This window comes from Idiotropiscis lumnitzeri, chromosome 4, assembly GCF_059441095.1.
Source record: "Idiotropiscis lumnitzeri isolate Australia: NSW breed Sydney's pygmy pipehorse chromosome 4, RoL_Ilum_1.0, whole genome shotgun sequence".
Classification (NCBI taxonomy): Eukaryota; Metazoa; Chordata; class Actinopteri; order Syngnathiformes; family Syngnathidae; genus Idiotropiscis; species Idiotropiscis lumnitzeri.
In genome coordinates this window covers 8,357,394-8,385,000 of record NC_142394.1, presented here as the reverse complement: position 1 = coordinate 8,385,000, position 27,607 = coordinate 8,357,394, and the positions used below count along the sequence as shown (strand labels likewise).

The 27,607-nt window shown below is 39.1% G+C and overlaps 1 protein-coding gene across 5 annotated transcripts in view; it reads left to right on the top strand.

Annotated features, from left to right (window-relative positions):
• fam13b (family with sequence similarity 13 member B) overlaps positions 1–27,607 on the top strand; it is a 48,555-nt gene that overhangs the window by 3,665 nt on the left and 17,283 nt on the right. For all 5 annotated transcript variants that reach the window (XM_088293060.1, XM_088293059.1, XM_088293058.1 and 2 more), the window contains exons 2-7: positions 5,659–5,807; positions 7,447–7,659; positions 9,554–9,766; positions 10,943–11,120; positions 12,553–12,697; positions 16,667–16,791. In XM_088293060.1, coding sequence (XP_088149186.1) covers positions 7,494–7,659; positions 9,554–9,766; positions 10,943–11,120; positions 12,553–12,697; positions 16,667–16,791 — 827 coding nt within the window. In that variant the 5' untranslated portion in view covers positions 5,659–5,807; positions 7,447–7,493. The remainder of the gene's footprint in view (positions 1–5,658; positions 5,808–7,446; positions 7,660–9,553; positions 9,767–10,942; positions 11,121–12,552; positions 12,698–16,666; positions 16,792–27,607) is intronic.

Below are 27,607 nucleotides of genomic sequence, written 5' to 3'. Positions count from 1 at the left end.
AAACTTAGCTCCTTGCCAACATACCAAGATTTTAGTCTTAGTCGAGGAATATCACCTCAATGCAAACTTGAGACCGTTTACTACTTTCCTATTAGTTATCATTTTAGTTACAGATAGAGCACGAATATACTTTTGAGCAGTTTTTCCAGCAAATATATGAGTGTTTCGACAAACAACTGAGGATAGGTTTATTTGTGTTATTTTTCATGGAAATGTATTAGTTTGATTTTTGTTGTTGTTTTTTTAACACTTAAAACAGTCTGCTTAAAAAAAAAAACTATATCTAAAAAAAATAAATAAATGTTAAGAAAAATCAACAACTTAAGAATTTCATACAATACAACTTTATTTATAAAGCACATTTCACAACAGCTGCAGCTGTAACAAAGCACTTTCTAAATGGTGTAATATAAATTAGTGTTTTATTGATTGTGACATGTAAATAGAATCTGTTAGAAATTAAAATTCAGCGGACAGAAATTCTAAGAACATTGTTCCTAAAGGGGAACTCAAGCCCCCAAAAATCTTATCAAGAATATGTTCTATCTAGCCACACAAGTCGAAACCTGACATTCTGATTAATATTGCATTCAAGATATATGCGTTGTGCAGTAAAATCCACCCGTTTTTCTAATAGCACCACTTCCGAAAACAGGTGACGTGTTTAGTTGTTATTCGCAGAAAGTAACAAAATAGCTGCCCGCTGTGATGGACAAAAACCCTGCTCAATTCATATTCCATGAACGCAATATTAATCAAAATGCCATGTTTAGACTAGCGAAGGCACATAGAACATATTATTGCAAAGAATTTGGGGGGGTTGACCTCCCTTTCAATGTTCAGTTCAGTGGTAGAAATTGAAACTCTACCCAGAAATCCAAATTTGTGGTCAGATGACTTAGTTGCAAGCTAACTCTTCACCATTTGCGAATTAATATTCGGAAACTAGCCTGAGAAGAAATGTTGTCATGACTTTGAATGAGAAAATGTAATTTCCTAGTTCAGATGCTGAATTGCTGATAAATTATTGAGCACGTCCTGCAGGGGGAGGCTCGCAGCTATTCGGGTCATGATATTGTTTTGTCATAAAAACAAAAGACCGAAGCCTTGCAGACTCATTTCGCAATTGCAAAGAGACAGAGATCCTCAATTTATTGGCTGAAGATGTGTTCCTAAAAAATTCCTATGTTTGCTCAATCAGCTGAGCATTGTTAAGAGCCCCAACATTGGATGTGGTTTAGATTCTTCATCCTGTGATTCAGTTCGATTTTGATTCATCTGATTGTAATTTGATTCTAACAATTTACTCAAAAGTAGATTACATTTTGACAGTCTTGAAATATTTAACCTTGCCATGTAAACATACATGGTCATGTCACGTCAATCGAAATTGAACTGGGAGGGGAATTATTGAAATGCATTGATGAATCAATATTTTTACTCATCACTCGTCACACGAATGTAAACAACAAGTAAGTTTGCTATACGGATATAGCAAGTGAAGCCCCAGACGTTATAGCAGGCATGTATTTGTGATAATCTAATAACGTCTGTTCAGTTTTTTATGCGCATAAATACTTCCCAATCGGTGCCGATGGTCATTGCTAATGTTACTCCCTGCAAAAAAATCAACGCCTACAGTGGAAAAAACTGCAAGCACTTGATCGGCACGTTTGAGTGTGGGACGGAACAACAAGGACATGATGTTCAGCACAAAGTTGACCCAACTTGCTCTGACAGACAAGTCACAGTTTCTCAAACCTAGAAATATTCTTGATTTTTTTTTTTTTTTTTTTTTTTGTAATTACTTTTCCAATTGCTACTGTCACTCGACAACTATTTATCTTCAATTTGTTAATGTATAATTAAACAATCATTTACAATAGTGCATGTACTGTACTGTTATAGTCGCTTACTCATCTTGTTGCTTTTGGATCTCATGTCGATTTTAATATATTTTTTTGCCATATAAAGTCTTAAAATCTGAATCTTTTTTTCATTGGACAGTGAGAATATACAGTGTGACATTTTTATTTGCGTTCAGTTGCCACATAGTACGCTGCTCCCTATTCTTGCTGCCTTTTCTTTACCCTCACATCTGCTGTTCAATGAAAAAATTGGGCTGCCTGACTGTCAGCTGGAAATTTCCACACCAGAGCAACACCGGCAAGTTTGTGCCCCTAAAAACAAATCCCGCCGTTCTCCGGCAGTCCCGCCGCTTCTCTACTTATTTCCTCAGGGCCCCTTCACTCCATACCAGACTCAAATAACACTGGACTCTCCCCGTCATTTCCATCATGCGCTAGGCGACAGATTGACCCTGCGACTGCCTTGAAATTGACGAGGAGCAAGCATGAAAACAGTGACCAGACAGGCACAGAAAATAACAGGTTATTAATACATGACAAAAAATGACAGATGATGATCCATGCTACATGCAAAATAGATGGCAAAGACAAAACATAGGAAGGCATTTTTTTATTAACTTACCAGGGGTCGCTACTGAGAGTCAAGGGGCTGAGCAGAATTATTTCTGAAAGTGTGGATTAATTCCGTGACTTCTCTTGCTCTCTCCCTCTTTCTCTTACTTTCTCTCTCTTTCTCTTTCTTTTTTCTTTCACTTTCTCTTTCTCCAAACTTGGGCGTAGTTTGCGAGTCCCTTAAAAGAAGCTCTTTTGCGCGTTTCAGAGGTCAGGTGACTAGAAATTTTTGTTGTATTAAATGCGCTATTTTTCATGATTTATGCGTGGACAATGTGTAACCATAATTTTACAGATTGTATTGAGACTTCATTAAGTTGGCTTCAAATGACCTGTGGGCTGAAATAAAAGTAAAAAACTGAGTTTGGGCTGAGTTTATTCAAGTCATAAATCTCTATTCAATAATAAGTTCTATTTTGATAAAATGGTGGTTTGATTAGTATTAGTATTTTTTTTTCATGTAACTTGTTTTGATCTCATGTTTTGGACAGGTGTGATACTGGTTTGGCCACCATGTGCATGTCTGATGTTGCTCACCGTGGTCCAAGGAGGAAAATCTTTGCATATTAAAATGAAATCAAGTCATTTTTGAAATGCTGTTATACTCAAAGATTTTAACTTTGGATTTTCCAATATTCACCAATATTATTTCATTTTATTGTTTTGATGACTTGGCTTGCATCAAGTGTCAATTAATATTTTGGGTTGTTCACCACCCTTGTGAGGAGGAGCGGCACAGATGGATGGATGTTTGCCATGAGTGTGGTCTGCCGATACCAATTCCGATATTGTTCACATGGATAAGCTGGACACTCTCAAATCACATAAAAGCTTCACACGGCAGCATGTTTGTTTGTGTTAAGGGGGAGGGGATGCTACGCTGCTCACAAGCTGGTCTCTAGCTCACTGCAGGCTGAAAGTTCAAGCTACAGTGATCAGGAATGAAAGGCACTGATCAATTTGTCGGTCATGTACTTTTCCGACTTGTAACTAACGGTGGCCGATCAGTCTGAGGACCATTATTAGAAACCTATTTGGTGAAAAGGCACGTGAAGAAAATGTTATTCATTGTGAGAAGAATATATTCCGTTTCTTCCTTTTAATTTGTCCCATATCCACTCTGAGGGTTTTACAGTTGCACAGTCGTTGAATGTTAGCGTTAACCAACTGGAGTCATCTGAATGAAGAGTGGTTGTGGTGGCCACCGAAGATCCCCATTGTCACATGCTAATCAGCTTTTGCCCCGCTTAGCATGATGTCATCTTGTTGGGGCTTAAAGTTTCCACTGATATTGTTTGCCACGTGAGATTAAATACATTTTTGAATGACATGTATCTGTGTTCACTCATTCGGTGACACTAAGATTGCCTTAATTGCATTCTTGATTGTGGTTGGGTTGCATAGTGAGGAAAACATGTGCAACAATGAACTGGGACACAGTTTAAAAAGACATTAAGGGAGGAGGGTGTTTCATTCCATCAGCACAGATAAGGATCACGCTAATTTTTTTTTTCTTGTGCATGGCATTTGCAGATGCACCTGTCACGAGCTCGTGTTTTCTCACTTCTGCTAACAAGGAAATTGGCAGGTTTTTAATGCCAACGAGAGAAAGTTTTTCAAATACAAATACGTCTTAGAGATTTTGTCCAGTTGCTGATGAATTTGAACCTCGGGTGACGCTAAATTGCAGAGAATTTCAGTTTGCGAAATTGCGTGTGAGCACAGCATGGCAGCGATGTTTGACTTGCCATAAAGCAGTAAACTCAAGCTAGTTCCTCAAGGTCCAAGCCAGAACAAACATCTTGTGTGCTTTTTGTCCTTTATAACTAAACTGGTGTGCTATTCGTGCTATTCCCACATTTGATGTCAAAAACATTGTTTCAGCAAGTCAGTGTTGTTCATCTGACTAATATACAAAGACAAATGTGATTTCTTAAATATTGTCTCATTTATTCAGTACCATCAGCAATGAAATGAAAGCAAAGCCCATCAGGACAAAACGTGTTGCGAAATGTAAACCCAACCTCTGTCAGTAACAATTCACCATACTGAGATAATAAACTTTGAATGGTCAATGCAAACAGTGAAGTTGGTTCTTTGAGAGTCTCTCGTTACTCCATACAGTGGAAAAACATGCACTGATTACAGTGTTTTCTGAAAATGAAAAAAAAAAAAACAAAGCAGAAGTTGTCTGTAACAGTGGCTGCCTTCTGGCTCCAACCACAAAAGGCCAATTGTCCATTCATACACAAGTCTGTGAGCTTCTTAAGACTTTGCACATCTACTCATGGTAGATCATGCATACAAGTGAAAGTGGCTACTGCCCCTTCTTGGTTTGTATGTGCTGCTCTTTTCCCACCCTTTCTCACTTTTATAGCGCAGACCTTCTGCCATTGTTGCCTTTTGACAATGTCTCTCATCATGATGAAGGTAAAAGCAAAAGAAAACACTGGGATTAAAGACTCAAAGTTGGCGCCATTCTGGACCATCACATGGAGTAGCAAATCTTCCCTTCGTCTGATGCCAAACAGAAACATTTTAGAGTCACATTTCACCTCTGCGATGTTCTTCCATCGCTTGAAAGTCTGCTGCTGGACCTAACCATAGTTTTAACTGTGTTTTGGCCGAGCGCAGGGACAAAGGTGAACCAAAAGTCTGCCAACAACACATTTCAAGGGAGTTGTCAGTAGCGTCCACTGACATTTTTTCAAACTTGAGTTTTGTTTGTGGTGCTATGGGTTAATGCAGGGCTTTTGTTTCCAATAATGGGATTTTTAACGTGGTTCAGACTTGAATTCAGTTGATTTTGGACAGCATGAATGCGTCATTAGCACATTTCTGAACAGAATGACTAGAAATAATCCTCAGCCCCAAAAAGACCACAACATGAGTAATGAACCTCAGTACAGTTGTTCTGATTTTGTCTGTGGCCTCTATCCATGATTTCCGTCACCTTGAACAAGAGATATAGATGAGAATTAAGTCCAAATGGCCCAACCTTTTATGACGTCCACATTTTTTTCTTACACAAATATGTCTTCCTTATGCAACACAGCATATTTGCCAGTGAAGATATCATGTCCAGATCTTAACTGGTTTTCATGTCTCCACCCTCTGCTTTTCTCCTTTCATTTTCTTGCTCCATCTAACCACACTCCTTGCTCCCTTTTTTTTTTAGCCCGAAAAAGGAATCCTGCAAGAAGGATTAGCGGTCCGTCAATGAGGAACTACCGGCTCATCTTTTGTCACAACCTGAAGCAGCCATAGATGGTTCAGTGCTTCGCTGTCTAGGGAGGAGAGCATAGGACACACTTTCACTGCTACACGGTAAGTGTACACGCGTGCACATACACCATGAACGCAAACAGAGAGATGACCTAAAAGTTAATTTTGACAATTATTAATACAAACTGCTCTCCACCTGTCATCTTCGGACTATATTTAGTGTCCACAGCCAGCCACAAAATGCAAAGGAATGTTTCTGACACAAAGAACAAGACCAGGAAATAGCTGCAAATAAAACACTGCTGGGAACCTCAATCAGACAGTAATAAAAGTACTGATTGAACACATAAAGAAACCAGCTATCCAAAAAGCTGGTATCACTCACTGCAATTTGTTTTGCTATACACGCATGAGTATGTCAAATTTATATTTCAATCACTCGCGTAGAAGTCGCCCCCCCGCCCCACTCTTCTGTTCAGGTGAGTTTTGGGGGGGAAAGCTTTTCAAAAGCTGCTTTCTTCTATATGCAACAGAGCTGATGTCAAAGAAATCCATCAGTAAATACATTGGACAGCTATTTAATAGCTGTTTTCTGCCAATACAAGCACAAATCATTCAAAAACCATTTTCCCTTTTGATTTTGACTTCTAGTCCCATGAATTGAGTAAAGAGCGATAACTGTAATTTCCAGACGACAAAACACACCTGATTAAAAGCCACAACTAAATCTAGACATATAAATACATTTGTACACACATTGGCCGCTTCATATTGATGGCCCTGGGTCTCCCCGTAGATAATTTTTTGGGGAGGGGATTTACAAAAACAGCAATACATGCTCCCCCCATCCCAATGGCGAATGCAGCGAGTTACACATTAGTGTCCCAGAACCTCTCAGTCTCTCTATGTCACACGCGGTAAATTTGCAGACGAGGTTTACCACATAGCAGTGAGGAACTATGATAGTGACTGATTTGAAATATGACATCATCTCCACCACATACGAACATCTGCATGACACGCCAAACTCCATGTGTGTTAAGCCGCTCCTGAAAGTAAATTCAAAACTACCAGATACCTGTTTTGATAGCCATTGAATAACAGTGCTGAATGGCCAGCAATCTTGCTTGACTTGAACCTCATTGGATATTGATGGTGTATTGTCAACAGGAAGCCAAGGAAACAGAAATCCCAACACAACAATCTTAAAGCCAATATCCAAGCAACTTGTGCTACAATAACAGCTGAACTGTGTGAATGGCTGATCACCTCCATCCCTCGCTGCTTTGACACTGTCCTTAAAGTACTGAGGGTGCAATATTTTTATACGCTTGAGTAAGCCAACATATGTGTTTAAGATCTTTTGTTGGTCATATTAAATATTAAAATTTTGTAAAATACTGGAGTTTATTTTGTCTTTCTGCAATAGTCATTGAAATTAGAACACATAAAGGCTTGAAATATTTTACTTTGTGTTTGAACTAATAGCATATGAGTTTCACTTTTTGAAACAAATGAAAAAAGAATATGAAATAAGTGGCCTTAGCCCCGATATTAAAATTCTTTTGGGAATCCACCTGTAGAATAAAACAGAATTTGATTAATTGTCCATTGTGTGACGGATGCGCTATTAATACTCATTGGAACTCACCCAAATAGAAGAAAACATTTGATTCGCTCTCCACTGTAATGGCTTGTGTGCAATATTTTATTACATTTTCGTTTCTTTATCATCTGCAAGGACGTGAGGTCTTGGTGTGGTTGTGGTGAGGAGGAGCAGGGGGGACCATGAGGAAGAGTGCGTCTCCGTTGCCAGGCAACGAGGGCGGGGGCCCAGCCGGCACCGCCCGCGTGTTTGGCGTGCCCCTGGAGGAGGTGACGCGCACGCACACACTTGGCGGTCTCGAGGTTCCGGCGCTTGTCAAGGACATTGTGGAGTACATCGAGGAGCATGGTAAGATGTGCGCACACACACACTTAAAATGTTTAGAGCTGTTTTCGGGGTACCACCAAACAAGTACTCAATTAACCTTGTGATTATCTTGTCGATGAATCAGATAAAAACTAAAGTTTTAATTCAATACCTTTATTCAAAAAGGACATTATTTCAAACTTGCCATGTGAAGGGTCTATTGACAGTTGGCAAACTCAATGGCACATCACCGACACCAACTAATATTGCGCTTCCACTGCAAAGAAGACAACAGAATGACGTGATTGTGGCTTGGTGTTGTGAAGTGTGCTGCTGCCATCTGGCCTACCTGAAATTAAAGAGTAAATTTGTCCAAGAAAGCGACTGCTCGCATCTCAAAACTACTAAGTAAAGACACATGGTAATTGTCTATGGTGCAGATTCAGATGAAGGCACAGATTAGGGTAATTCTTTTTCAATTTTTGGCTTCAACTTAGTAGAAGTCATGACATCGTTATCGCCGGTGTTGCCCGTGATCTTGTGTAAAAAGTCGGAACATTTTGGAAACCTGATGGTGTCTGGGATGGAAACATTCTGGTGGATTTCCCTGTCTTGTGACCATAAAGTGCATATAACTGAAAAATATAAATATTCCACTGGGGCTTCACCTTATGACCATATGAGGTTGTGTAACAAGTCTTAAAAACCCTGCTGGCCTCTGCTAGTGCGTGAAATGGGCTGCTGCTGCGAGTCAGGAAGTTATTCAGCCCGTGAAAAGGCTTTAATCTCTTATTTAGTGTGTGCGTGTGTCTTTGAGGTATTAGCATCAGCTTAGAATAAAAAAAAATCTCATGAAGTGAGAAGAGGTGAAAAATGGCTACACTTGAAGTGAAAAGTTAAAGAAAAATAAAAGTTTTAAAATTACATGACTGCACACGCTACATCTCATACAGCATTTTATAATATATTTCATGTTAGAAAGAGTGCATTGCTTGAATAGAAGATAAAACAATAAGGGTAAAACCATGACTGGCAATGATCCACAGAACCGGGTTTAAAATCCTCTGATTGACTTGGCCAGTTTAAGACCTTCCATTTTTCCCCCAGCTTCCAGCTTCTCCCCATTAGTTTGGATGCATTTTTTTTCTTTTTGTAAATTGGCGGACAAAATGTTTTTGTAGACTTCAGAATTAATATAAATTATTTATATATATATATATATATATATATATATATATATATATATATATATATATACTTATATATACTTATATATATATACTTATATATATATACTTATATATACTTATATATATATATATATATATATACTTATATATATATATATATATATATATATATATATATACTTTATATATACTTTATATAGTACTTTATATAATACTTTATATAGTACTTTATATATATATATATATATATATATATACTTTATATAGTACTTTATATATATATATATATATATATATATATATATATATATATACTTTATATATATATATATATATATATATATATATATATATATATATATATATATACATACACACACAAATACTGTACTGTAATGCAATTTCTTCTTGCAAGTTATCAATAGGCACCATCTTGCACAATACAATGAATCCAAATATTCCTCAATTGTTTGTTCAAATAAATAAACCATTTTGTAAAGGCGCCTGTAAAGCACACGTCACAGACGCCTTTTCATCACACTAATTATCAGACAGAAAAGCTCATCTAAGCATGGAAATGTGGATTTAATTTTAATGGAATGGAATAACTGCTGCTATTGTTAGTGTTCTGCTTTGTCATCCTGTCCTCTATTAACTCAGCCCGACAGCTCCACCAAGCCTTAAGACATGACCTTATGATTTTACACCCCTAATGGGTTTCACGTGTCTTCCTGTTTTGCTGCCAGGTCATTTGGATTTGGAGGGTCTCTTTCTCGTCAACGGCAATGCCGAGCGTGTGGGCTGGCTGCGGCGTCGCTACGACAGCGGTGAGGAGGTGGCGCTGGACAAGGAGGCAGATCTGGCATCGGCCGTCAGTCTCCTGCGACTCTTCTTGCAGGAGCTCCCTGAGCCCGTCATTCCGGCACCCATCCAGGGACCCATTCTGCAACTACACCAAGGTGGGCCTAAGACTCCTAGATCGATTCCTAACAAATTTACTCTCTGTAACTGCCACTTTTCCCAGCAGAAATTAACAGAACAACTGCAAATAATCCACACCCGAAAGTCCATAGCACACATAGCATAGGCAAAGTCCAGAATCAGTTTCTGACAGTTGAATAACCTTGAGCAAAAATATGGTGTCACAGTATTGCTGTTATAGCTCTAAAATATATTACTTTGACATTTTTGGTAAACTGACTCTTTTTTCCATTAAAGGTCATTTTGTTCAAACTTTTTTTTTTTTAAATCGAGAATACCAAAAATACCAGAGCTCAAACTGGCCCCTAAAATTCCCTTTCCCAATCGGTGTGTGCTCAAAAAAGGAGTTCTGCAGCCTAGTGTGCAAGGAAATACAAGAAAAGGAAACGGTTTAAGCATGAGTTGCTGGAAAGAAGGTGGCTGTAATGCACAGACAGTCGACACAATTAGGGAATTTTCATACATACGTCACAGTCGCACACGGTATAAGTCACGGGACGTGCTAAACTATGAAAAAAGTGCTTCTTATTGTCCGAAAAAATATGGTACTGTAATTCTATCTTTCCTTGCCAGTTAGTCATAACTGTCACCTTGCACAATAGGAAACCCCAACCAATGACTTGAAATGAAATAATTGTGTTTTAGTAAATCAAGCACACACACTCACAAATATTGACACACATGTCCCACGTCACTCAGTCACTTTTTGGAATACGCTAATTCCCGGATATGAAATTCAAAAAGATTTGGATTAGTTGTAATGACCGGATAATCATCAGTAGTATTGTTAGTGTTTTGCTCCGTCATCCTGTCCTCTTTTACTCAGTTATCATCTCATTGAATCTGCTTTAATTCCCTTGACTACCACATGGAACTTTTTAGTCACTTAAAAGCTCGCTAAATTTTTTTTTCATTCCGTTTTCACCTATTACAAGATTTATCTCAGTTTGCATGTTTTTTCTTGGAATAAGTGTCAAAGGCACAGAACTACAATGGAATTCTATTATTAAATCTCTTAAAAATGTAATTGTTGCAACTTCCTGTTAAGCAACGGCACTAATTAAAATGTGCGGAGTCACTCACAATCAGTGCTGTGGTGCATTTGCCTCCTCCTCCTTTGTGGGACACACATTTATATGTATGTATCCGTCCAGAATACAGCAGCGAGGACGAGCTGTGCCGCAACCTGAAGTTCCTACTCCAGCAGCTTCCACAACTCAACTACGGCCTGCTACGTTTTCTGTGCCGCTTCTTGGCCAGTGTGGCGGCGCTGCAGTGTGAGAGCTGGAACGTCGGAGCACTCGCCGCAGTCTTTGGGCCTGACATCTTCCAGTAAGACACCCATCCTACAGACACACGCATGCTGATTAAGTCGTATATTTCATTTTGTTTAATATTGAACTTTTATAGTTAGACGCCACGGCTAAAAATAATCCAGAGCACAAAGGGCGGACTGATTTGAAAATGATAAATATGATCACTTATCTTGGCAGTTATTCATGATAACAGCCACCATCCACAATGGAAATAAACAAAACAGCGTTGGACGTGCTTCATTCACAGAATCAAAAAAATATATAAATGAGCAGGCACACTCAACGATTAGTTTAACAATTGATAATAATTGATTAGTTTAGTTTGGGGAAAATGCTGGAGTTTATTTTAGACAGGCAGGTCCATGTTGCGTAATATGTGTTTAAACTCACTTGCTGCACAATAGAAAGACATTTGACAATAAGGATGACACAAAGAAAATCAATGCCATAATGCATTGCAAAAATTTAGAAAGGATCAACCAGAAACAAACCACGACTTGCACACTGGCACCTCTTTCCACAATTTTCACAAAGCAAGTTCTTAAGTTTTGTTGTGGTCCTGGTTGGCAGGAAGGACAAACAGCTGCACACGTTCAGTGAACATTTTAGGCTTGAGGAGTGGATTATAAATTTGGCAGTTTGAGATGGGACACACCACGCAGGTGACATAAAAAAAAAAAAAAACAACGCTGTGCCACGTATTTTTAACGAGCCAGAGGTGGGATATGCTGAGGAAAGATCTGTGGGCTTCCATTCATAACCTTCACCGTTTCTGTGTCGTTATTTTAAAAAAGCGAGCGGAGTTCACTAGCATTTCTTTCACTTTCGATTCAACGTGAGACTGTCACAGTTCTGCTATTATTCTGGTATCTATCGTATATGTGTTTGTGTTTTAAGTTGTGTTCTAATTTCCCACTAATTTATATTACACCATATGGAAAGCGCTTTGTTATAGCTCCGGCTGTTGTAAAATGCGCTATACAAATAAAGTTGCATTGTATTGTATTGTAAAATAAGACACTCATACCTCAGAGACACTGGAACAAAGCAGCTCTATTTTGATCATGCACGCAAGGCAGCAACTATACATTAGCGGATTGCTCATGTGTGTGCATTGCAACTATTCTGTCCATGAAATGACCATTCAGCGCCGCCTCTTACACACCCAAAGTAGAATCTTTCTTTAGTTGAGAGTATTTGCAAAAAAACAAAAACAAAAAAAAAAACAATGTTCATTAGCTTGAACTTTAATTCGCTTGTGTTTGTAGTGTATTAAATTGAGTATAGGCTGCGAAGGATTTGCCAAACGTTGTAGTATGTTTATATCTGTTTTACGCAGCGTCCCAACTTTGGGAAATGGGGATTGTACTTCTGGACCAAATTTGTATTCTAGTGTGACTTATTATGACATGCTATTCTTGTGCTCTTCTGCTTTCATCCATGAGCAGTCTGTCGACAGAAGGCGAGGACCTGCGTGACCAGGCGTCTATTAGCCGAGTCCTGGCTGAGCTGCTTGACAACCAGGAGGGCCTGTTTGACTCTGAGGACGACGATGTTTCTACCACCAACGACTACAGCTCCATCAACGAACAGGTAACACACTCACTCGTCAGTCGGTTACGTAAGCCTGTATGAGATGTAGCCAAAAAGAAATGGGTCAGAAGATACTTGGGGAGGGAAAGGAAATGGTGGTGGTTATGTAACTATGTACCTGATATATACAGTCTCAGCTGCTGCACAAAATATTTCAATAGGCGAAACATGGAGAACTCAAGGGTCACGAAAAATTGAAAAAAAATGTTAAACATGGTAGAAAGACTTTTAGGTGCATCTCATTTCTCTCCGGGTTGCTGTCAGTCTATTTAGTGGAGGGAAAAGTTGGGAAGAAAGCTGAGATCCACCCTCAGCGTTTCGACCAATCAGTGATGGAAAATGAAGCTTCATGAAGCACTAGGGATATTTTTTCACTCCTATCCTCTCTTGGTTTCAAGATAAAGTTGTAATGCAAATTACACTTCCACTGCGTCTTTATACCGAAAGTACCATCGAGAGGCGCCAAAAATTATTACTAGTAATTTATGAAGCTTCATTTGTCCATCACTTCCAATCACAGCCCAGCAAAGTAAATTTGGTTTAGTTCATAATCTTCACTTGTGCTTTTGTAACCAACAATTAGAGGCTGACATTTTTGGGGGGAATCCCGCGGGATGTGAAATTAAATTCAGTGCTTCTTTTTTTTTTTTTGAAGGGATAAAATAATTCTGCAAGTTTTTGACAAAATGTGACTTACGTAGTAAACGCCACTTTGTGCTGCTTTTTAAATCTGTTGTAATGATCTTACATCTTAAGTTATCCTACTAATATTTACAAAGACTTTGTATGTAGTTTAACATCACTTATTATAGAGTGTGAATTTCAGAAAATTCATTTACTCTGGCTGGTAAAGTCCTTCAAATTATTTTTGAGCCATATCTCATGAGTAGTGAAGCATCTCGACACTTTTACAGTTGTTTGTAATACCATTATTCTACGTTTATTTTAGTTTACATTTTCAACCATTTTTATACTCATATTGTTGATGGAAAGTGTCACTCATGTCACTCTTCACTTCATATAGCTTACATTATAAAATTTGACATAATTTATTCAAAATGATGATTATGACAAAATTACCAAAAGTCAATTTGTACCAATTCACAACATAAACAGTGGCATAAAATCTTACTCTATTCTTGCTCTTCTTTTTCATGGTACAAATCTCTACTTAATGAAATGCTCTATTTTGATGGTTTGGATCTATTTATTTAGTTTTTATTGAAACATACCTACATCGTTGAACTAAATATGATTCCAGCTTTTGGACAGGTGTGATACTTGTTTGGTTGCTATGTGTCTGATGTTGCTCACCATGGACAAAGGAAGGCTCGGGAGTTTGTGTGAATGCTCAGAAGCTGGAAAACTTGGAGGGAACATTGGTCCTCTGGGAAATTAAGTAGCTGACCAGGCTGTTATAGCCTAATGTTGTGAAGGTTGTGATGGAGCTGGCAAAAAGTGAGGACATGCACCTCCTGTCTGCAGACACAATTCCTACAATTTGAACTTTTAATAATTCTGGTAGATTTATTTTAGTTTTTTTTTTTTCCTTTTTATTAAAAATTAGACTTAATGTCAGACTTACTTGATCATGTTAATTGGTTCTTTTGTAAGTTGGTTAGTAAATTAGATGATTCATGAGTTGATTTGTTAGTTATTGAAAAGCACATAGCAAAATACCTGACATCTGTACTCTGGTGAACTTTGTGACCCTTTCACATTGTTGTTGACTCAGAAAATAATGTAATCACTTAAAGCAAGATACGGCTGTTTTCCTCATTTTGACATGAGTCATTGAGTCATCCTGGTGTGTGGCTGCACTCTGGATCTGATCATGCAAGAATCTCCCGGCACCCAATAAGAGCGTCTGTGAGTGGCAATATTGCCATGGTGACATGGGAGCTGATGGATTTGCTGTCCAGACCAGAACAGAAGACAAACCGAAGGCAGGGAAAGGAAATGTAAAGGTGAAGTGTAGAAACAAGTCAGTTGGTGAATTAGTTAGCTGGTAATTAAGTTAGTTGACATTTTAACAGATTGTCATGCCAGCAGGAGCTACTCGTATAGTTGGCAGTATACTACTGGAAAAGTTGACTCTAGAATGTTAGCTGTGGCTGCTGTGCTCGCTAAAACATGTTTTGTATGCAGCTGACACCTTGGGCAATTTTCTATGATTTATCAAAAATAACATGTTAAAATCCCTGGGCCAGTGGAGCATATTACATAAAATTACCCCTCACGCATCCTCATTGTATCTTTTTGAAGCGATTACCGAGCAGCAAGCCCCCTGCCCCATCCTCCATCTTGTCCACCTGCCTAGTGGATGTGACTATATTTAGATGTGTTATGAAACCAGCTCTGTTGCATTAAATGTCACAGCTGAGTTAAATCGAATGAAAAGGTCATTTAGTGTCGCGGGGTGACATAGCACCCTGACGGGTGGAGGAAGGAGGCAATTGTAAAGTTACATAAGGGAATCACATGAGACAAATATTCACAAGACCAGCTTTTATTTCATGGTATTTACATTTTGATGTGTCAGGACAGAGTACATTTTGTTTGAAGCTGCACTTTTGCGTAGAGCTGGATTAATTAAGAGCAATTAATCTTCTATTCAACTTTATTATTATTTTATTTTTTTTAAACTTTCATAGTTGAAGGCACTACCCGGCCTGCTGGTGAACACTTTTTACACTAACATTACCATCAACAGAGAGGATCCTTTAAGAAAGAAAAAGAAGGGCTGGGTCTCCATTCAGATTCCAAAACGGAGTAGTTTCCATTCAAAAGGCCCCGATTCAATTCACGATACAATTCCACTCAGTAAAAGATTTCATTCATCAGGATTTTCTTTCATGTGGAGGACATTCTGAGGAGAACCAATGTGGCAAAAATTGGAGTATTTACATTAAGAATTGAAGCAAATGCAGTCACTTAATTGATTTGGTAGACCTACACAAAATTGTGACGTTGCTTTTCACATTCTGTATTTTGATAATTGAATGAATCACTTAGAATGAACGGTGTACATTTAAAAAATTTTTTATAAACAAACAGAATAATGGGACTTTAGCTTCGCTACCGACGCAATTACCATCTAAGAAAGTACCTGCAGCTAGTAGTACATGTAATGTATGTGCTAGCGTTGCGGTTAGCCACTCGAGTTTATCGTCACCCTCTTGCTCCTCGCCAATTAGCATCCTCTTCTACTCATTTTATCACAGTAAAGTATGATACTACATAACAAATAATAGTAGCTCTGATTGTTTTTCACCAATTTCTTTACCAAGACGCAGTGAAGCTAAAATAGTTTATAATAGCAGATTATCATTGAGACCTTGCCTCGTAGCAAGCAAAGGGCTCCCAAGCAGTCCTGTACATTATCCTACACCGCTTGCAGCCACCAGCTTTGCTGTGCAAGTGACTGGCCGCTGATTTCAGATAGAGACCTAATAGAAAATCGGGGCTGTCTTGAACAGTGCGCATTGCGGAGCGACGTGCTATTAGTCTGGGCATGCGAGTGTGAGTGTCCTCCCAGTCTCATCTATGGAGCTCTGCTCACTTCCACAGTTCCTCATTCTCATATAAATCAACCAAGGAGAGGTTAGTCCTTTTGATATGTTGAAGTGGTCATAGGTAGGGATGTACACATGAATTTTGGTGCCAATTGAGCACCATTTTTGGACGCTATAAGCAATGAAAGTACCTTTTCCAATGGTGAGTTTGTAATCTGTCCCTTTCGTGACCCTCCCGGAGACATGGAGAGAACGGAGGGGGGCGTGGCCATATTCCTCTTTAAAAGTCACTTATTTCCTAATTTCTCCAAAATGAATGGATAAAAAAGATAAGGATTAATTTCTGTTTCCTGATCAAAAAAATTTATAAACTGAGCTTGTTAGTGGCCAGATCCTTTAAAAAAACGGACTTCATGAGCTGAATCTTTTTCATATTTCTAATGTTTTTGTTCAGATCACAGAACTGCTGGATGATGAAAAGTGCGAGGCAGAGTGCGAGGAACTGCCCCAGGATGGTGAAGACTGCCCCGCCTCCTCAAACTCACCGCAACATACCTGCTCTGATGACCCAGCCGACAGGTGAGCGTTTCATGGTGTCGTCTTCACTTTCAAAACACAGAATTCAGAACGATAAATCACACATTTAATTATTCTAATTAGATGTGTGGTTATCTTGGAGGACACAAAGAGTGTACTTCAAGAAAGAGCCAAGAATGTCATTGCTCGTATTCAGCCCATCATTAATCCTTTCAGTGGCTCGTAAGTTTGTTCTGAAGTTCACAAAATGACCTACTCCTTCAGTCTATTTTGATGCGTCGCCGACACGCCGTCCTTGACAACTTAACAGTGTGCGCCAATTGAATGACACAACCCGAAATTAAACAGTTTACTTGAAACACTCGAGAGAAATTGCAAGACGATACTTTTATTGGACAAATTGCTTTTTATACATGCAGTGCTGGAAAAAAATGAGAACCTTCAGTACTTGTCATTTTCCATCAATGGTGTTTGGTCAGTAATTTATGATAGTTGGTTGTTTTTTGTGTCGGGTGGTTGGATATTTATACAGTCTGTTATTTTGTATTTAGTCGGTTGGTAAGTCCAGTGGCTAATTGGGTGGATCGGTATTTCGTGTCGTAGATGGTTTGGTTGGTTGGTTGGTTGATCTGTTTGTTGAATATTTAGTCACAGTAAGTTGATTGATTAATTGGTTGTTTCGTATGTTATGTTTGATCAATTTGTTTACTTTTCCGCTGATATGGCAGGATTGATATTCCGGTTGCAATGTGCATTAGCGCCACCGACAGGACTTGTGTGTAATGGCATCTCCTGGTCATTTGTGATTTATTTATTTATTTTTAAGTATTGTTTGGCCTTGGCAGAGGTGATGACTCTCATGTGCGCCACATAATACTCTAGTCCAGACATGGCAACTAGAAGATCCTCCTCTCTGGATGCCAAAATCTGATCAGCTGATCTCCTTTAAGATGATTAGCATATGCTGCTGCTGCACTCAGACTAAAGCGCATTACACACATGACATACTTCACACCTTCTACGTTCATGTACGGGAAGAGACACAACGTCATGGACAGCGGGCACAGGTACTTGAGTAAGTAAGTACACTTGCAATGTTCATGTCAATGCACAGTGTTGGAGGTCGATTGAGGATGAAAAAAGTAAATGTTTAAAATAAAATGAGGTAAGATTAATGACTGCACAAAATAATTACAACCACAGAATTAAATAATTCCCGTTGGGCCTTAAATTGTATGAAAAGTTTGAGTTTATGAATTTGGAAATAATACCGTAAAAGGTGGCAATATGGCACCTGAAAAACATGATAGGTTGTTCACATATAACCAGCCGAAAGCGTACAGCCACAGACGAGACTTGGTCAGCAGTCAACCGGCCCGATGGTCGTAGCCCGGCTGCCGGAAGGCTTGTATGTCGGAGCGTGTGAGTGACTGAAAGTTTTCCTTTTCCTCTTTAACTGGATTTTTACCTTCACTCCTGGATACTATAAACACGTGCACTTAATCAACATCAGATTACAGTACAAATTGACTTGTTCTAGTGACTTTTCGCCACATAAAAACACGCAAGCGTAAGATTTAAATATGCCCAAAATGAGGTATTTCACAATTTTTCACCTCCATGTAGATTTTTTTTTAAAAGATCAAATTTAAGTTGAAAATTACACATACACGGCCACAAAACCTGTCATTGAAATAATTGCCCAGCCTGACGAAATTATTTTTTTTTTTCAAGAGAGAGGACAAAAATAATTCCTATTAAAAATGACTTAGAAGTATTATATATTATATATAGTATATATATAATATATAGTATTATATAAGTAAAATAAATAGGAAAACTGCATCAAATATAGAGAGCCACACAATCAGATGCAGTGATGTGGTTTTAGTCAGACTCTTATGAGCAGCAACCATGCACAACATGGACCTTGGGATCATTGTGAAGTTGGTCTTAAATTTGATTTGAATTCAAACATCTTAAATTATTAAGACGGCTTTCCCCAAATGTTTTAGTGCCACACATTTTCAAGTGAAGAGAATAAATGATTAAAAATATCACTCACCATTAGACAACACTGGTCATATTAGGATAGCAAGGCTGCCATAAAGTTTGCTAACAAACACATACAGATGGCAACATATCCCTCTTTGAGGTGATGAGCGAGAGGATGCGTGTGCATGTGTCGCTTTCTAATTGTTTTGGATGGACTGTTGTGATAACTTGCAGTTACATTTAAACAGTACATATCGTGGTGCACATGGTCTGCATCTTTGTGGCTAATGCCTACTTTGTGGGGCAACATTAGGATTTGTGCGGGCCTTCATGTGACAGCTGCAGGAGTTTTAAAGCCATGCTGGCCAGACTCTTTGAATCTTTGCAGCGCATGTGATTGTTTTAGTTGGTATTAACGTTTGCGCGATGAGCCAGCAGGGGATTACTGCTCTAATGTAGGTTTTTGGGGGCCATGGCCGACATTGGCAAAGAAAAATTAGATCGGCGCTGACCTGCCGCTTCAGGATAAAGTGTTCAGTATGTATCATTGCTGAAATCCAAGGAGGGTAATGGTTACTCTTATGCCCACACACGCACACACACACGCACACACAAAACATTACTGGATATCATGTAATGTCACATAATACAGCCAAATAGTATCTGGATGTTCTTACTGTAGCGTAGTTATTTTTTTTATTATTTTTTTTTTTTTAACAACTAAATACTGTAAATTAAGTACTGTATTTCTTTCCAGTCTTGATTTCTATTGTGCACAATAGCAGCTCTTTTTAACAAGGTATTGTGTGAGTGCATGCTCCACATTATGTGGATTTTGTTTAGGATTGGGGTATCTATTCTTTATTTTTTTTTTTCCCCAACAAGGTGATAATGTGGTCTCAAAAGTTTAAGATGTTATTGTTTTCCTCTCAGTGTACAAAAATTCACATCTTGTTTTTAGCTTCCGCTGACCTCCTATGACATTTTTGCAGATGACAAATGAGGTTGTCAGCACGATGTGAGCGTTTGGCTAAGTGAGGCTGAACCCGCGTGATGACACCCGGCAAATGTCGGCGCTCAAGCCAAGGGCGCGTCTCAAAAAACAAGAGGCTCTCCTTTCGCCTTACGAGCACCTCTAAATTTGAACGCAACTAAGCATAAATATGAATATCAACATCCCAGTGGCCCCTTGAAGAGCTTCATGCATGTGACTTGATCTGCATTGACCTACATTGGCTGTGTCTGTTAGTGTGGAGTGTGTGCAGACACGCTTCACATGCCTGCTTAAATATTACACGGCGCATATGATGAGTAGAATGCCAAGGCCTGACACAACATATTCTCACTGCAGTAACTCGTCCACTCCTACCAAATGGTAAACAGACAAGATGGATAACCTAAAGAAACCACAGTTAACCTTCCTACAGCCCTGTGTAAAAGTCAGTTTTTTTGGCTGTTCTTTTAGCAATTCTAGAACAACCTTATGACAGCTCAGATCGAAATAATGATTGCGTTCATCTGAATAATACAGAACTAATATTTAAAAATTAAAAAAAAAAAGCACGACTTTTCCACCAGAGAGACAAAAGGAGCTGAAAAGAAAGAAAGTGTAATTACATGAGCAGTGCTTTTGTGTTTGTTTTTTTATTTATTTTCGAGAAACAATTTCAAATGTTTCCAGAATAAAACACATTTTTCTTTCAAAAATAATAATAATATCTCAAGAAATTGAAATTGATCTAGGAAAGAAGTCGTGAACTTGCCGCAATAAAGAATTTTTGCATTTTTAAAATTTGTTTCAAGTGTTAATATTTCAAGTTTGAAGGGTGGGGTTAGTAGAGTAGAGCATGTTGTTCTCATCTTTGTATGCTTCCATGCACTAGAATATCAACTCGGAGGAACATTGCAGTAAAGCCAGACACAGACATCAATCTCACACAAACGGCTAAAAATAAGCACCGTATTGGACTAAGCGCTAGTAAGTCTTAACAGCTGTGTTGACCTTGGTGGTGACAAGATGCCATTTGAGAAAATATTTTGGGACAAATTCTGCATTGACAGATGACAAATGTTTTTTTTTTTTTGTTGTACTAACCGACCGAGAATTTCACAATCCAGCCCAACATCTTCGTATGTAATAAGATGACAATTTAGTTTGAAACGCTCCACGACTCAGAAAACTAATTTGAGTGTATCCGCTAAAGTTGGTTTCTGAATTTTATCCACATGGACTCGAAATATTGATTGGGAGCATGAAAACAATCATTTTTCAAACTGGATCTCAGACTGGATGAATCTCAAAACACTGACCTTGTGTCTGTAAGCAACACATATTTTTTGTTGTCCCAATTCTCATGTGACCATACGTGAACACAACCAACATTAACAACAATGGTGCAATACCGTGTTACATTCTTGCTGCAAAATCCCCCCACAAATCCAGTTGACAGAAATGCCTCCTTTCTTCCTCGCCTCACATCTATGACCATTTTTGTGAGTTTGTTTACATTGCATACTTTCTCATTTTCTGTTTTTGGTGACTTCCCATGGCAGCATTACAGTGCCACACAGGCCTTGCACCGCGTTTCAGCTTTTTCATGTGGAAATGCACGTTTCTTGAAACGATTCACTGTTTCAGTGTGCAAATTTATTTTTCCGTAATAATCAAATCAAGCTCTGTGTCCGTGCGGACATGGCCTTAGTCAGGCTAATGTGGACTATTCTGTTATCTGTCTGCATGGCAACAGAAGAAAACAGACCTCACCGTCAGTCAAGCTGCACACAAACCACTTCACTTTGTTTCCACGCACTGGATGCTAACATTCTATTTGTGAAGCATGAGAGCAACTGATACTCACATGCAAAGGTGAGTCTGTGGCTGTTTGCGAGTTGTTCCTCAAAACAGGCCGAGGTTGAAAAGCGTGTTGGTATGAATATGGACCCTCGCGACACATGCCGTGTTTATTGCCATGCTGTAAACTGCAGTGGGAAATGGTTGGCCTCCTGTTTGTGTCGCATGTTATCGACTTGTGGAAAATGTCGTTCGGTGGAACCCTTATAGCAGTGCTTCCCAACCTTTATTAAGTCATATATTGCATCAGCAAAATCTCATGGCATGCCACGGAGACCTACCTTGACTTAAGAGTTTCATATTTTCAAAGACTTAGCTTGTAACTCACTTCACTCGTACAGTAGTGCCACGCTCATTACTCAAAAAAAATACCATCTTTCACGTTGAGCTGGACGATTAATCAAGATTTAATCGGGAATGAGGTTTTGCCTTCTCTCAATCTTGAAAACGTTATAATCAAGGAAAAACAATTGTGCAGAACAGCGTGGTGCATTTAGAAGTTCCCGACGTTGAGAATATACCCTAAATGCACCATTTTGCTTGCGTAGTAATACGGTGCGCCCTATGGTCGTGAAAATACAGTCATCTGATAAAATCCGATACAGTTTTTTGGCTGATATCTGGTTTTTCAGTAATTGGTTTTGCTTTTAGTTTTACAACAAACAGGTCGGAGTGGGATTAAAAAGCTTGGGAAAAAAAGCACTTTTTTCAGAAGAAGAAAAACTGTTCGCAATTTGAGGGCGGCACCTTGGACGACTGGTTAGCACGTCTGCGTTACATTTCGCCGGTGCGGGGTACGATTCCGGGCTCCGGCCATCCCGTGTGGAGTTTGCCTGTTCTCCCGCGCCCCTTATTGGCAGAATCGACTCAGATAATGAAACAAACTAAAACAATAGCTTGTTGTGAAATTCACTGCACCATCCAGCGCTCGTGACTTTACTTTTTGCACTGAACTCCATCAAATAAAATGCAAAAAATAGCTGGATTTGAGTAACCAGTATGTTGAAGGACCACTGTATACTAAAATAAATATGACCGTCTCTCAATTTGCTGTCAATTTGATTTTCTTTGTGTGAAAACTGGGCCTGTTGACCACATCTGTATTTATGTGAATGAATGACAACAGGTGGCTGCATGGGCTCATTGGTCCTTCTGCCGTCTGGCCCATTTAGTTGTTCCCGCCTGTCGCTATAAATCAATGGCATAAAAGATACATTACACTAATGTACTGCAACACAGCGGTTGGCACACACACTATGGACAGTGTGAGTATAGGCCAACTATGAATTGGACATTTGCCGAAAAAGTCCTGTCCCCACTTTCCTCCTGCACATTTTGGCTTGCGTGCCATCCTCGCGGCCTGAATCTTCTCGACGATGCGCTACTTCCTCGCTGTGTGTAAGGAGATCCGCTCACTGACCCAGATAACACCCGCGCCTTTTCGCTTCTGACCCATGTTTCCTGGTAGCGTGCTGCTTTCCCGGGGAAATTTATTCCTGAAAGATGTTTTTTATTTTCATCTCACTCTTTTTGTCGCTGAAGTTTAAAATGCAGGTGGCTAATTGTTCCCTGAAGGAGGGTTAATGAATGACATTTAGGTCAGATGAAGACCGTGGCCTACTGTTTATAAGTGATTTACTAAACTGAAGTTAATTATTTACTTTGGGAACATAAACAGGACATGAAAAAACGGAGCTGACTGGGCAGAAAGTGGACTGACTAAAACTTTGACAGAGGCTCGACTAAATTGACTTTATTGCGTCTCTTCGCAGTTAAGCGAGTTCAGTGCCCATGCACTGAGACATCAGAAAATGCCTGCGACACTGTTGACTCCCACAGAAACTCAGTCAAGCCAATAAGTTTCTGCCTTGGGAGATTAGCAGATCAGCTATATTTCTCAACCAATTCCTCAGGGGACTTGTTTAAAAAAAAAAAGAAAAAGAAGCTAGCTACAAATAGTGTAACTTTTTGTGGTGTCATTGGAAAGTTTTCTCTGGTGGCAGCAGTAGTCTATTACAAAGCAGGCAAATTATTTCCTTGCCAATTTGTGTAGCAAATCTGTGTGCTTAGGGATGGGCAATACGGCTAAAAAAAAAATTATCACCATAGAAGTATCACATTATTGAGTTTTTTTTTTTTTTTTCAATAATCACGAAATAAATTAATGGCAACCAGTTCAGGGTGTACCCCGCCGACTACTACCGAAGACAGCTGAGATAGGCTACAGCATGCCCGCGACCCTCGTGAGGAGAAGCGGCTCAGATGATGGACGGATGGATTTGAGATAAGATAAAGTAAACTAAAGGAAAAATATGATTCAAGATTTCTGGTATTGCAAAACAAATTTTCAAGGAATGAACACGCAAATGGGCACACTTCTTTGTTGCTTCAGCAGCTTCATGTTCGAGTTGGCAGATGAGCACTGTTCTTGCGCACTCAAAAAATGCTTATCGGATTGTATTTTCTATTGCTATTGATCACGTGTCTATCGCGATGCATATTGATAATGGTTTCTCAGCAAGTCCTGTCTGTGCATGTGGTACATGCAAATGTCACCTTGTCGTTGCCAAATCATGGGTGGAAAGAGTTGCTGTGCAGTGCTTTACATTTGCCCAATTGTGAAATCACAGTTGGCAAAACCTTAACACTGACATTTTTCATTCTATATACAGTGTATTTAACTTAGAACCTCTGTTAATTTTTTATATAGATATTTATTACATTTCCCCCCTTTTTGTGTTCATCTCTAAGACATTATTGTTATAGTTTTTATTTTGTGAATTATGCAATTAGTTTAACTGGAGATGTGAGCCCGATCGCAAGTTTATATGTGGTAAATAGAATGTATGTCAAATAACTGACATTTTGCAATATAATCACAGTGACAATGATTCTAGCGTCACTGTTTTTTTTTTTAATACCAGTCACATCAATTAAATCAATGCAGTGTAAATGTTTGAATGGGCCGCGGGCCAATGTGTACAGCAAAGGTTGTGCTTCAAGGTCAACCAAAAAGTTCTGAGTCCCTGCTTAAGGGATGGTGTAACTCAGCCTGGATTGCTTTTGTCCGAGCCTCGCTGATTCTTTGTTCTTGTCAATCATTCGCTGCATATCTGAGGATTGAGGCTTGCGTGCAAGTCGGTGAGCTAGAACTCCTTACACAATGAACCCCAAAACTCCTCCCGCAGTCTCTGCCTGCCCTGCGACTCTTTTCCCTCCATTCTGATTGGCTGGCACAACTGGAGTTCCCTCCCCAATTACCGCCGCCCCTCCCCCCCCAACCTGCTGGTGTTGTTGCCTGGTTACGTCAGGACTTGACTTGGGCAGCGCCACCGCCGCGGCTGGATGTTGGATGCGGCTAAGTGCTGGTCGGAAGACAGTAGCTGGATGTTGTTCACCCTGCAGGAGGTTTGATTGAACAGCAAATAGATGCAATAGTCAGCTCTGGATGTTTTTTTTTTGTTGTTTTTGAGAAGCTCTGTATAAAAAGTTGTACCACGAACCATGAGGATGTCCTGTGATGTGCTGCTGCAGAGGTAAACACGCCAGTTGCATAACTCAGGAATGAAAGATGTGGCATCACGCAATTGTGAATTATGAATGCAAAGTGGATTTTTTTTTACCCTTGTTTAATTGGGGTTTTTCTTGTGAAGAATATAAAAATTATTGGAATAACACTTGATTTTACTTCCACATTTAACATGTGTTATGTTTTTAGTAATGACCTCTTGATAATGTAATATCATTAATGGATTATAATTTTTTTATCTCATCAAATAATGATTTTATTTTTTGCAAAAAGGAAAGTAAATTAGTAGGATTAACAATATTACTATCAAGAGAATATATGATTATAATAATTTTACAATGACTAAAACATTGCATTTGTTTTATATTATTGTATCTTTCAACAATATATTCCATTAAAGTATTGGTATTCTATTAACTCATTCGATTGTTGTAAAATCAAGTTTTCCATCTACATTTAACAAGTTGTATTTTATTAATTGGTTTAAAACTGTTTAATTATAATCATAACACTAAGTTTTTTTATCTTGTTTTATTCTTTTTTTTTTTTTTTTTAAATCTCATTAAATTGGTTAATTTATTTATTGTAAGATGAATACAAATACATTTCCGTCTTTTAAATGACTCAGCCCCACATTCATACACGCCGGTCAGTCCTCTCTGGTGACGCCGCGGTTGCCGGCCGTCACCACAGGGCTGGACTCAACAAAAAATCTGAGTATAATACAATCCATTTTTTTGCATGATGACACAGCTACAGCGGTAGAAACTGAGAACCAGCCTGAAACAGTGACTTGACGCTAGTCAATCCGCCTCAGGATGCTTCCACCGGGGGGCCGGGCCGGGCCATCGGGGGAAGTGTGGCTGTCCACAGTGCGCCCTGACACAGCCATTGCAGGGCGAGTGCCACCTCGTGCACTCTCAGAGGGACTGACCAATGCAAATTAAGCCACCTTACCCGGCCCATTCTTAATGTGCACTATGGTACACCGCCATGGTGACATCGCACAACCTTGCAGCCTCCTAAGAGGACTGATTGATGTTTCGTTTTGTGGATTAATACCTGAAAATGTATTCATAGCATGTGTAAAAGCCGCCGTTGATGCAGGCGTCCTCCGCCAACTGTGACCAAACACAACACAGTACAGCACAGTTCTGGCTCCAAAATGCTCAGGAGTTTCTCCAAAAATAATTGAAGCTGTTTATTCTTCAGCCCATCTGAGACAGGCAGCTAATGCAAAGTATTAGATGCTGCGTGCCGTTGCAGCCAGTCCCATTTTCCCCGAGTTGAATGGGCTGGTAGCAAACATGAAGTCGGCCCATACTTGACTAATGTGTCGTGAGTCTTACGTCGCAATGCTGCTCAATTCAAATCAGTTTTTGCAAGCCTTTTGCCTTTCATCGGTGGATTGCGTCCAATCCACAGTCTGCATAGACGTCACACTTGAAACAGATCACAGACTCATTTTGATCTTTTGCATAAAAATTTGTAATATTGTTATGGTGTTATTAAAGGGTTTCCTAGTAGTTATGGTTTTGACTATTAATATCGGTAATTATAAAAAGTGTGGGGGGTGGGGGGGCTTCAATTGCTCCTGTTTTCATGTTGTTCCTTTGCATGGAAGGGCCCTATTTTGACACAATCTCGACACCATAGTGTGCTCTTGTAAAGACTTGATGTTACCTCACAGGTTCACTTAATTGAATGCTTAGCTTGGTCTGTCAAGAGGACCCTCAGGGCCCCCCAAGGACAAGTCGTTGAGTCCTACCAGTGTCATGATGACACATTATCAAGGGTTACGAAACGTTCACGCGCTCGTGGATGTGGTCCCTTGTAGCAGGCAGGATCTTAACTGAGGTTTGATGAGAAGATGTTTGATGTACAGTCGATGAGGTCATCACGGTATGAAGGGAAATTGACATCTTATTTCCGTGTGAGATTATTCATGTTGCACAATCAGAAGTCAAATTTGCCATGTTTTAACGTCACATTTTTAGCATGCTGATTATCACATTCAAATGTGATAAGTTAACACGTTATTGGCATTTACTACTACGTTTTCTCTTCTAAATCAAAATTTCTTGCTACGAACACGGCTCTTGTACAATACTGAAAAATTAAAAAATGGTTGCATTGAAAAAGATTTAAGATTTAAAAAGAAGCCTATTGTACCTCCATTGGGCTCAGTCAAAGATCTGAATCGTAAGGAATTGCTTTTTTGGACAATTTTATTTCATTTGAACTTGATATTTATAATGTTAAACAAGAAAGTTCCAACATAATTGAACTTTTCTTTTTCAGTCATCGTTATGCTTTCGCAGACCCGCACATGTACGCAATTATTTTCTTTGTCTGTTTTTCTTCTCGACTTCAGTATGTTTGTCTATTTTGTCTTCTTTTCAGATATTCAGTTGTTTTTCTGATTATATCTGTGCAGCTATTTTCATATAGCAAAATAGTTCTCCGCAAGTGTGCCTCTCTAC